The following is a 13054-nucleotide window of genomic DNA, read 5'->3' as shown; positions in this document are numbered from 1 at the left end:
CATGACCCGAAGTCTCACCTCGTTCGCACGAGATCACAAGATGGGAGTGTCGAGTAAGAGGAGAGGGTGAAGGTTCTCATTTGGGCGACTTGAGCCTACGGCACCTGGGACCCGGGAACACAATCTGTGCACACAGGACATGCCGGGACATGCAGAGTGCTGAATATTTTTCAAGTTTAGAATTTTACAGAGCTGCTTGAAATTTCATACATCTAAATATATTATAGATTTTTAAGTTTGCAAACTTTAGCAACATGACCCAACCACACACGTGCTGATCTTCCACTGTTGACATACATGTATCCTGAAGCAGTCAAAATGCACATCAGAACTGCACATTTTCTATCCGAACTACAGGAACAAACCATGCTGTCATGTAATATCAGGTTCTCAAGCTCTAATCAAGCACATTAACTCTGGTTCTCCAACGTGGTAAAATATTTTTAAGCTTTAAACGAACAAACATCACAGATTGCAAATATATACTCTCTTGTAGTTCGTAAATAGTCTAAATTAGCAGATTTATATTTCAAGTGAAATATTTGTCTTCATGGAGTCTTTAAAACCAACCTGAATTATTTTAAGAACGAATGACTCAGTAAATAGACACGGACGGGCTGCTGGTCACTTTAAATAAGAGATTAAATTCAAATATAGCTCAAGCAGCAATGAGGGGGCCGAGTAGTGCATCAGCACAAAGTCACCATGGTAACTTGATGTGATCAACTTCAAAAAGCGTGGGTGTGAGGACTGACACGGAAGGAAACATTTTTGCTCGTAGGTGCACCTGCAGCTCTCAAATTTTTGGAGACTAACTCAGAAAGGGGTGAAGCAGTGCTGAGAGATAGCATCACTTTGTGTTTGCCGGCTCTACAGCAGAGAGATGGAGAAATGAACACTTAAAAACCATCTGGTAGATTTGGTCTTTATATCCCAACTTTGGTGACTATTAGGGTAACGTATAAATTAGCTGCAGTACCCATAGAGATCAAAAGTTCAAGTCAAGATCCAATGCCTTTTGTCTTCTGGCATACTGACTACTCAATTGCTATCCATCCTCTTTCTCAGCTCCTCATATTTAAAGGTTTACAGCTTACCCACATGGTTCAAAATCGTGCTCATGTTTACACCTAATGCCAATCACCAGTTAACTTAGTATGCATGTAAGTGGGACTGCAGGAACCCCCCAGCCTTTCCGTGTGCAATCTCTACACAAAAAGACCAGGGATTGAAAACATGGACCTCCTTCCTGAATGGAAACAGTGGACCAAAGTTTAGACCTTTACACACCAGATGCATAAATTCTGTCTGAATTTTTAATGTGGTTTCTACTCACCTAATCTTAATGCAGTTGTAAATAGCGGCTGTGCAATTTCTTAGGCATTTATTTTTCTATGGTCCCGACTTCTTTTGTCAGTGTCTAAAAGAACGAGGTCGATACAAGTGGAGGAGGAAATGAGCTTTCTCTAAAGCAGGGTTGGGGAAGTCCAGGCCTCAAGGACCAGTGTCCTGCAGGTTTTAGTTATCACCCTGGGTCAACACACCTGAATTAAATGATTAGTTCATAGGAGCTAGGAGCTTCAAGGAGCTTATTTAGCCATTTAAATCAGCTGTGTTGGATCAAAGGCGCATCTAAAACCTGCAGGACACCGGCCCTTGAGGCCTGAAGTTCCCCCACCCCTGCTTTAAAGGGTGGCTGCCTTCTCCCTTAAGAGACAGGGTGAGGACCTCAGCCAGCCAAGAGTGGCTCCTGGGTGAGGTATTTAGGGCATATCCCACCGCAGACCCAGGATATGCTGGAGAGATTACATCTCGGGGAACGCCTCTGTGTTCCCCTGGATAAGCTGGAGGAGGTAGGAGGTCTGGGTATCCTTGCTTAGCCTGTTGCCTGCCCCTGCGACCCATCCCCAGAAAAGCAAAAGAAATTTTCTGCAGAATTGCAACACGGGCAATGAGCATTTACATTACACAACAAGTTCACATCTGAAAAATTCACAGTTTCATGTAGCTTTTTCACAATGTGCTCAGTGCGAAACAAAGGTGAATGGACTGGTAGGAATAGTCTTAAAGCACCGGAACCAGTTCTATCCCTGTATCACAATCGCTCTGCTTTCAAACCGAAGCTAATGTGGTTATTTTTACAACCCAGCTCCTTTCTTTGTGTTCTGCATTTACATCTTGGTTCCTCCTACCCACCTTTGTTATTTTACCACATACATCATGATGTGTTTCTATTTTACTCCTCTGATCACGTCAGTTTTTTAATATTGTATTCACAGAGTTCTGAAATTAAGTTTTCAAGGTTTTTTGAGGGTGGGGGGACTGCTCCTCGGGTATCAAATAAAACTAAATTCAGCTCAGTAACAATACATGTGTGACTGTGATGAATGACTTACACAAGCTTCTTCTTGTGAGCTTCACTTTCTCACTTGAACTAATGATAAATGTCAAAGCAGTCCTCCTGCACCACCTCCTAATTCCAAGCATACAGCATCCACTGCTGAAATAAATGTGTTCATCAACATCAAAGCCAGCTGGCCCACTACACTGACTGAGACCCTGAAAAACATATCTGACAGCTGTGTCAGATGGTGAGAGGCACAGGAGGAGCAAATTCAGACTAACGGCTATATTTAAGATAATATAAGCAAGGGCAATATCAGCATCAAAGGCTCTGACACTAAACCTCACACTACACCAACTCTGGTATGACATACAGGAAACAATGCCACATGCTCTTCAACACCTATACTAAAACTTCTTGAGTGTGTCGCTCAAAGAGATTTTAGAGAGCAAAACAAAGACTACAGAGCTATTTAAAAAAATCCATAACTTCAGTCACTGCAGGCCGCTGAGATGAGAGTTTTGTCTCTGATGTCCTCCACGTTGCTCCGAGAGTATATTAAAAAAGGAAGGAATAATGTGACAAAATAGTATGAAACGTTGGACAGCCAATGGAAATTATAAGTCAAAGTTAAAACAAACATAAGGGAGATTTGTGGTAGAAGTTTAATTTCCGGGGTGGGGGGGATATGTATTTTCATGTCCCAGTGATATTAAAGTTAAATTAGATAATGCCTCAAAATAAGTGGCCGATGAAGTCTCAGGATGTCTGCCAAAATGGAACTAAGAACTAGACAAATATTGGATTAAGATGCTCAAAATTTAAATATACACTACAAATATGTGCAAAGTGAAAATTTGTTGTTAGTATTTTAATTTCAATAAAAACTGTAGGGGTGTAGAAGTTTTTTATCCTCAGCAGCCATCTGCTTAACAGATCCTGCTACAGAAATTGTTAAACAATGACGTTTGGATGGAGACCTAAACATTTATACAACCTCTCACTAAGCCTTCGGTAATAAAAGCTGTCAGCCACAGATTTACTACTTTGCTCGTTCCATCCAAATTACTAAACAAAAATATGATTGTCACGCTGAGCCTCTCGAAAACTTCCCGACCAGCTCGATTTCTGGCTTTTAAATATAGGTGCTGTGAAGGCCACACTGAAACACTCATCACTGAAACAAGACACCAGTGTTACTGTTGAAGCACTGGTGCATCAGAGCCTTTTGAATTAGTTTTAGAACATCAAGCGCTGCCTCGCTTCCAGCTACAATCATTACACATCATGTCAGACATCAATCAGTGAGGCATGAAGGTGCTTTTACCAGCTCCTAAAACAGCGCCTGGATATTGCACATATGAATGAAATACTGTCTCCGGGAGCAGGCTGTGGGCGTGTGTAGTACGCGGTTATTCCTTTACTGCAAAAGCCAGTACAAAATGTTCCTGGAGTAGAGCGAAAGTGGAGAAAGAAAATGGTACTTGCTTTATGCTCAGGATTAACCTGCCATGACAAAATTAGTATGCATGTGTGACACGGGGGGAAAAAAAAAAAAAAATACCATGAAAAGTCTCAGTAAAGTGCAAGTATCAAACTGCATCAAGCAAAGACAGTATACTAGTAAATACGCATCTCCAGTATGAGCATTTTATCTAAGTCACAACAGAAAGCATCAGCAAAGCAGCGACTTTGCTCTTTTTAAACAGTTCTTCTCAACATATTTCAGGAGGAGTCTTCACATCAGTTTCCTCAAGTCGCAACAAGCTTCACAAGCATTAGCAGCCACCTTTACATTGATTGTAATCATGCAGCTCAAGGCAGGACTTGTCACTCAAACTTGCAAGCGCGGAGTAGCCGGAAACTAAATTCGTTATGAGCTGTTGTGACGAACATGTCAGCACACGATCTCGCTCAAGTGTTCAGTTGATTTGAACACTGAAGGTTCACATCACTTCCAAATATATGATGAGCTCTGCCACCCTCGAAGAAACAACTTCCAACAGGGTGACAATGTTTGGGAGGCATAAAGCCGTATTCTTTGCAGTAACCTTTGATTTGCACCTGCAGGTACTGACATGTCAGGATTTTCATAAAAGTTCAGTGATTGATATGACTGAGCAGCCACTATAAGGAAAACTCTTAGCACTGTCCACAGAAGTCTCTCTATCATTACTCCAGCCAGCACTGAGTGGCAAGGAGGGTCCACTCTACTGTCGGGGATGTCAAAGTTTATGTCATGGGCCACATACAGCTCCCTATGACCTTACGTGGGCTGGGCCGGTGAAACTTCCTTATGTTTGTGTGTTTACCTTATGTTTGACACCCCTGGTCTATGCAATAGCAAAAGGTGGGGCTTTCTGATATACTTATGAGTACAGGGGGAAATGTGCCTTCAAGTCTTCCAGACACGTCAGACCATGCCCAGATTTAAACCCAAATCCCAGCTGTATTCTCTTCTGAAACGACTCATAGAAACTTTACTGAATTTCCTCAGTCTTGAGCCAAAACTGCCATTAACAAATGCAATTTCAGCACTTAAAACAATGCTTTTATACTTTTCATCTACTCAGCCATTCAAGTTAATCTTTGTCATTTTTCAACAATGTTTACTTGTCCTACCAAATATATAATGCAGTTCCAGTACCCAATTATTTCCAAGCAGATGGTTCAGCTCCTGCAATAACAAGCGTTTTCCACAAGAGGGTGCTACCATCTTAAATATGGACCACGGAGGCGCAAGTGCAACACATTCAACAGTTTCACACAGAGATGTATAAATGATATAAACAAGTTTTTCTGGAGTTGCAGCGAAATCCTTAATGGTGATGTTCACAGCACCGAAAAATATCCTGCACACATTTAAGCAGTTTACACTGCAACTACTTTCATCACTGAAAAGTAGTTCCAGTGTTAACTGTTCAATACAAATAGCTTTGCTTACCTTTTTGTTGGAAGAGCTTTGGCGTGTACATCCCGAGTCCTCGTTATTATTGGGGGCAGACACACTGTTCCTGAGAGAGAGAGAGCCTTCCTCCTCTTCCTCCTCCCTCCCGCTCTCCGCTGAATGTTCAAAGTCATCACTATCTTGGTCCATCTCTTCCTCATCCTCATCCTCCTCTTCCTCCTCCTCACCCTCTTCCCTCTCCTCCTCTTCCCTCCCCTGCTCCTCCCCTCCCTCTGTCCTCTCCTCTGCCTCCTCCTCCTCTTGGTGGGTGCTGCTGTTGTTGTTGTTCTCCTCCTCTTCCTCTTCCTCCTCCTCTTCAGCAGCAAGCGGCTGCCCTCGCAGTTGTCGCTGCTCTGCCCCCCACATCCACCGGGCTCCTTTCTCGCCTCCGTTCACTCCATTTGGCAGGCCCTCTTCGTCTTCCTCCCCTTCCCCGTCCTCCCGAGGGCCGTCGCTGGCTCCGGACTCGCTCGGCGCCCATGGTTGTTCTCTCTCGCCATCAACCTGCGACGCCTCGGGCTGTGAAGAGCCAGAAAAACAAAATACAATATCAGTGAGGAATGATCTCGTGAGAAACTCAATCTGTTGCATGTGATCTTGCACAGAGGCTCTTGCCTGGTCACCAAACTGTGAATCTAACGCAAACTTCGATGTTTAGGTTACATAACTTAAGTCTACTTACGCAAGTTCATATTTCCACAGACACCAACTTGGCCATTTTTCTCGGTAATCAACTTTCAAATCACAAATTTCTTAAATGTCAGTTTGCCTCACCCTCTGCGGCAGCTGCTCTTCCTCCTCAACCACCCGGTTCATGTGTTCATCCTCATCGCCCTCCTCTGCCGCCTGCTGGGGTGCCCGAGCCGTGGAGGAGGCGTTACCTCGCACTGCCGGGCCCCCAGGCCCCCGACTCCGCCCGCCGCTGCTGCTGCTGCCCCCCGACAGCAGTTCCTGGTTCATTTCCAAAAGCCAGCTTGCTACCTCCTGGACCTTCGCTAGGCTGTCTGAGGAGGAGAAGGGCTTGACATTCTGCAGACAGACACAAAAATATATGTGAGCATTAACCCAGATGATAAACATTTAGTGATTGTTTTCTACTGTCCTCAGACAGTCAGTCAGGCAAAATGCTCATCAGGAGGGAACATGTCTGTGTTATACATGTTCCTTTGTTTTATCCGAATTAAAATAACTGTTATTAGACATTCGCTCGTTGAGACGCACTGATGCTGCTCAGCAGCAGACGAGGAAAAATGTGGGAGTGATTGTACTTGGCTTCAGATCACACAGCAGTGGATGCTCAAATGCAGATGGATGGGCAGAACAGCCTTGAGTGCTACTAGTGTTCTTACTTCCAACAAAGCCAATGTGAAGAAGAAAAGAAAATCCAATCCACTGAACACAAAAGCCACACTGCATTAATGTACCTGAAGCCTTTAAAAACCGCTCTTCAGTCTACAGAAAAGACAGTTGTGTGTTCCTACAAAGAATTTACTGGTTTGTGTCTAAATAAACACAAGTTGCACTGGTTGCTTTTGAAATATCTGAAATTATATATGGAACTGAAGGACAGTTTTGCCTAGTTTTGTCACCACCTCACTCTTCGAGTGACAGGGGCAGCAATACACAAAGCTGAGCACAGATCAATACTAAAATGTGCAAAATATATATCACTGTACAATAGTTGTATTCATTTAAGTGTAGTGTGTTTATTCTTATGTGTAAATAAAAGTCAGGCTGTTTGAAATGTGAAAATATAGGACACCATTAATGCAAGGAAAATGTAAAAGTTTATCCAAGAACAGCGCAGCTTACTCAGACGGAGCTGGGTTCAAAGCAACATGAGTAAGAAATCACCGAACAAATAAAGCAGTACGTGAAAATTCATAAAGCTCAGCAGCTATTACAGGTACAGAAAAAGACATATTACCAATGCCAAACTCCTCAATCACCGTTTACACAATCTTGCTTTGAAAAGACAGTGAAAAGCATTACTGAGTCACTGAACTATTATCTATGAATACTGGTGTGACGAGGAACGTTGGATGAGGTCAACTTTAACAGATTGTGTTCAAAATGAAAAACATACAGAACAGCAAAAAAAAATGCAACTTTTGGCTTGACAGGAACATGACAAGAAGTCTGAAGACTATCAGCACCACTTTCTTTGACCAAATGAAATTAAAATGCATTTGGATCATACAGGGTAAACCTGGCTAGAACTACTATTGCGCTTGATGCCTAGAAGTGGGACAAAACATCAGCATTACAATATGTCATAATGCTTTCTGTTATGATGGGGCTATTGACTGGCTGGCTCCATGTATTGATAATTTTATTAAAACATGCAAGCACTAAATGGATTTCCCTGTTAGTCTGACCTACCAGAGCAAATACCTCATAATTCTTGACAGATCCCACCAAATGAAAGATGGTAAAGTGACTAAAGTTATTAAAGATGCCGTAAGGAAGAAACTCGGTGGGAAAACAGACTAATAAATTGAATGTTCATGTTAAAAGTGAACAAAATTTTAGGACACTGACAGCACCATGAAATGATTAAATTCATCATATCTGTATTTTTATACCTCTTTAAAGCCATTATTATGTTATCACACTAATTCAACTTTTTCTGTTGTGTCTGTACTTTTACCGATTATTCTTCTATGTACGTTCTTCCATTTAGAGCTTGAGGTTCATCTTTGTTTATCGTAGACAACCATTCACCTTCACATTCAAACCTAGGTCTAATTCAAAATCACCAAATAACCTAACCAACGTAACTGCATGTCTTTGGACTGTGGCAGTACCTGATCTGAAACCACCCACAAAGAGAGAATGCATAGACGCCGTACAGAAAGGTCCCAGGCAGATAGATAGTGGATTCCCACCCACTGTACTGCCCTTTTTACTTGATTAACCATTTCAAAAAATAAAAATGTAAAGAAGTCAGTGCAACAGCATCACCAAACCTGTGAGTTAATTTTATTTATTTATTTTAAAGAAAATCTTATTGAAGTTACTTTCACTTTGTATTTGATTATCCTTAATATAAAAGTGGCTACATGCCCTGCCAGTAGGGACTGCTGTGCAGTTTATCTAATACTGCTGAATCACTGCATGAATAACCATCACAGGCATTGCATACATTTGTTTACATCTGGTAATGACTGTGAGAAATAGAGTATAAGTGCAGTGTATGTTGTGGTAAAAGTGGTGTATACCACCAGCCAAGGCTTCCCCTTTAAAATGACGTCCTTCTGGGACCTTGTTCTCTCTCCCTGTTGCAAGAGTCTGAGAACCATGAAGCTGCTGTGAAGCACATGCCAGTGACCGTGATCGAATTCCAGGAAGATGTGTAGACGGTTCCAAGATGACAAGATGACAGTTTAAATTTAAGACAAGATCTGCTTTTTGGCTAAATTATACTGACAAAATCATTAAATAAAAGTTGTGTTATGTGAGTGATTTAAAGGATGACTGGTTAAAAACAGTTAAAGGAATTGCACTGGCCCTGCGGTAGCCGGTCCCGAAGCTGTCCCACCTCTTACCCAGTGACATCATATCTGTATTTATGATATCCAGTTCAGGATTTGAAGACTAAGAGGTTAGGAGGATGTGTGGATGGATAAAATAGAATTAGGACAACAATTACTGGAAACAATGACTGTACATTGTGAAAGAATAACTTGGTAAATGAACAAAGAAGGACAGCAAAGCAACTGCAGAAGAGGCTCCTGAGATAAACCATTAGTTACTCCGAGCTTTCAAAATAAAACAAAAACAAGATGCAGTAATGGGTGAAATGAGCTTTTAGAGCTTGAGCTGAGGTGACAAACTTTCTGCATGGGCCACCAAATGAACACCTACAGTAGAGGCGAATTAAAATCAGATTATGGATCATGATTACACCCCAAAAGATCAACAACCTTTTGACCAGATTCAACCTACCTCATTTCAAAACTTGAAAACAATGACTGCCTCTTTATTTTTATAATAACTCAGATCACTTACATTCAAGTATTCAAGGTAAACTAATTCAAGGTAAACTAACGCAACAAACAAATTTTACTGTGACTAAACATTTGTGTGGTAAGAAAGGATACAAGTAAAGGTAAGTGGGATGTGTTACTCGTGGATTTGTCCAATCCAAGTGGCAGTAGGTTGAGTAGGTAGCATACAAATCAGCCCCAATCTTTAGACCTTAGTGTCAGTGATACGTGTGCAGCTCTGAGACAAACTGCAAGTTTATTCTTGCAAACGCACAAACTGTGCATGCATTAAAAGGTAGGCGTGAACAAGACAAAGTAAAAAGAAAGGCAAGTATAAGGTACTCGCAAGTTTATCATGAAGCAATTAAAATATAGCTACTTTCCTGGTAAAAAGCACCATATATTTTAATTTACTTTCCGCTGGTTGTGCTGCTACAAATACAATAGAGTTAAAGATACCATGCACAACCACAGAAGGAAAACGGGTCAGTTACAAGCTGTGCAGCAGTTTGCTGTCTGACATATGAGGTCCTCCCCTACTGACACTACACAGTCTAAAAGGAAGTTTTTATTTTGTTAAATGGCACATAAGCTTTGTTAATGTAGCCTAAACTGTACCAACAGTCCTTCTATATGCCCACAAGGCCTCTAGCTAATCTTAAGTGTGACAAATTAAGAATCAGCAATGCATACTGCACTTCCAAATCTTCTCAATGCGCAAAACGAGCGATGAGAAGTATTTTGTGGGCGCTCACATGCTTTATCTGCTTCAGTTCATACCAACTGCTTTGACCTTGAGGAAAAAGTCACTGGTCCCTTTTCTCTTCCTCTTTGCTGCATAGTCCCACCGCTGTGGTGGGAAGCATTAGACCTATCTCAGATTGCACAGCCCACCCCACACACACACACCCCGTGGGACTGCCAGTTCATTGCTGTGAGCTCAGAAGAGGAAGGCTATGAATAGCTGAAGTTGTTCCTGCCTTTTACCGGAATGGCCAAGATTCAGCAATTAGTGTCTAACTTGAAATTGGTTATGGAAGTGACAAAGGCTGACAGGAAGACTAGGGAGGGAAATAAAGATGAGATGTGGTAAATATATGGTTTATTTATTACCTAGAAGTTTCAGTTCTTGTTCAAAAAGCTTAAATATACATAGAAGACATGATGAGACCTGCAACTTCTACAGTTAAAGTGTGTGAAGTGGTGTTTCAGTGCAGGTAACAGAGCAGAGAAAGCAGTAACACTTGTAGTGAGCAAAGACTTGCCAAATGGCCTTTCGTATTCACACACAAGTTTCATTCATCAGTTGCTATTCTTAGTCCAGCAAAGCTGTGAAATGGACAAAAATAGCTCTGGAAAACTAGAGAGGGCAGGTGTGAATTTGTGTCTCCTGATACAAAGCCTCTGAGAGCAAACATACAGAATAGTATCAAGGTTGTTATGAGTTTATAATCACAAAAACACACGCTTGGTTTAGAGACAGATAAACAGCTTTGTTCATCATTTAAAAGCCACCTAACAAGCCCCAAACTTTCCTAGAGTGAAACATCATCTCAGACCAAAGAGATAATTAAAGATAATCTTAGGAGTCCCTCTTTCACACAACTCCTTTGAGCTTTAGCCGCAACGATGCAGTTCTATGAGACGCTATGGACCATTTTAGCATCATTTAGCTCACAGTTTGTCCTCCAGCCTTCAAACCCCACTAATCTGACACAGCAGCTAGTTTCTTCAACAACAAAAAAGAGAGGGGGGAAGCAAAGATAAGCACACCACTGGCAGATGAACAACATTTTCCCTCCCTCCCTCTCTTAATCTGTTAAGACCCAAAAGACAGGTAAGAAGTCAGTATTGTCTGCTGGCGTTGTTTTGCTATGAGTGGATGTGAACTGTTTGATTACACATAATATGTAGGAAGAAAACAACGTTATCTGATGGCCTCAAGTGGAAGGATATCCTGTCTGTATTTACTGCTATTGCCATCTATTGTGTGGTGTGCCACTTAAGACAGCATCTATTTAATTGGGCCCTAAAGCACGTTACTTTAGAGACTGATATTCTTGCATCATTTCCCATTTCAGCATTACAGATATAAATTACTGTAAATCGTGATGCATTTAAGAAACTTACAGAAGAAAGTTTTAAGTGCCATTTCCTGAGCTAAGATAAATGCTGCGACTGAGACTTTGTCTATAGTCTGACAGACCTTATTTTGTTTACCTTGTTCCATATTCATGCGAGACGGAGAAACAGTATCGCATTAAAAGTTAAAAACAAACAAAGGTTTCAGTGTGGTTAGTAGAGGTCCACAAGTATGCAGTGAGATTTTAAAAAGGAAATCAAAAAACCATGTTTCTATTTGTTGTATGACATTATAAACAATCTCAAGAGTGATGAAATGTACTTGGACTAAGTTTTAGATGTTTTATACATCTTGCTTATGTCCAATTAAACATTTGTTTGAAAAGATGATTATTCCATTTCATGTACACATTTCATAATTTCTCTCTGACTGCGGTGCAAATAAAGTAAATTACTAAATTTAATTTCAATCCTACTTTTATGGAAAATGATTCCTCCGTTTGTTATAAGGCTTACAATGTGTGTTTGCAGGAAAATGTTTATTTGATCACCTGCTGAATTTATAACTTTGGTCACTTTCAAAGAAATTGAGGGTTTAATTTTTATGGTAGTTTCATTGTATGCTGTTCCAAGTTGACACCACATAGATAAAGCTTCAGCTGTGGTACACACAGACATTACTTGAGTCTGAGTGCACAAACTCAACATTTAGACTCAACAGTAAAGGCATGCCATCTTCTCCTGGATGGATTTGGACCATTCTCTAGCTCCTGTGATGGGGTGGACAGGTATGTATTAACTTTCTGTCAGTGCAGCCAGCCAACACTCCTGCCCCGCCACACAGCCTGCATCTAAACTCGTTTCCTCCGGCTATAGAAATAAACCAAGAACACACTAAAACCTTGTGTTTGAGCTACATTATAACAGCCGAGTGTTGTGTGTTAAAACAGCTACAGCATTCAAATGACTGCCGAATCAAACTGAAAACCCCAAAGCAGACTGAGCTGCAGTCCAATCACAGTTCTAATATGTGGGTGCCAGAAGTAGGAAATTTGAAATTGGCAGAAAATTTCAAATTGGCTGTAAATTTATTTTCTCAATAATTTCTAGGGTAGTCCCAGGCCAATATGCAAAGTAAGTTAAATAAATGCATGTTCACTACTCATTAGGCCTGAATGTCCTTTGAGTAGTCTTTATAAAAAAAAATGTAAAAAGAAAGTTGTAGGTCTTTAATTGTTGTCCAGTGTTAATTAAAGAAAAATACATGACATTTCAAAAATACAGTTCATGCTCTTTAAAACCAAAGAAATATTCAGAGTTGATATATCCTTAGCAGGTATTTAACTTCTAAACTAAATAGCAGGGTAAGCCTCAAAATGCTACTTTAGCTGCAGAAAAGTGTATTTTGTTCCGCAGTCTTTACAAATTTAATAAGTTGAATATTCAATAAGAATGACATAATTTATGATAACTCGCACAGAGTATATTTGTGTTTGATAAAGGTTTTGAAATCTAAAAACAGTGAATTATTTCCAGTTTTGATAAAGTGAAAAATCTGTCCTAAGGTGGGGGGACAATTATTTCAACACCAGTGGATTTATCTATGAGACAAACCATGTTGGGAATAACGAAACAACATTAGAGGACTGAGCTCAACTTCAAATTGGAGCAATAAATCACACTGAACTGACT

General features: G+C 40.7%; 1 protein-coding gene across 1 annotated transcript in view; it reads right to left on the bottom strand.

Moving 5' to 3' along the window:
* Positions 1–13054, bottom strand: part of fbxw7 (F-box and WD repeat domain containing 7) — a 124381-nt gene that overhangs the window by 77287 nt on the left and 34040 nt on the right. Inside the window, exons 4-5 of the mRNA XM_031756965.2 lie at positions 6066–6320; positions 5289–5810 (exon numbers count right to left, since the gene is read on the bottom strand). Of these exons, the coding sequence (XP_031612825.2) occupies positions 5289–5810; positions 6066–6251 (708 nt within the window). The 5' untranslated portion in view covers positions 6252–6320. The remainder of the gene's footprint in view (positions 1–5288; positions 5811–6065; positions 6321–13054) is intronic.

This window comes from Oreochromis aureus, linkage group 6 (genome assembly GCF_013358895.1).
Source record: "Oreochromis aureus strain Israel breed Guangdong linkage group 6, ZZ_aureus, whole genome shotgun sequence".
NCBI lineage: Eukaryota > Metazoa > Chordata > Actinopteri > Cichliformes > Cichlidae > Oreochromis > Oreochromis aureus.
This window is presented reverse-complemented; position numbering and strand designations above follow the sequence as displayed.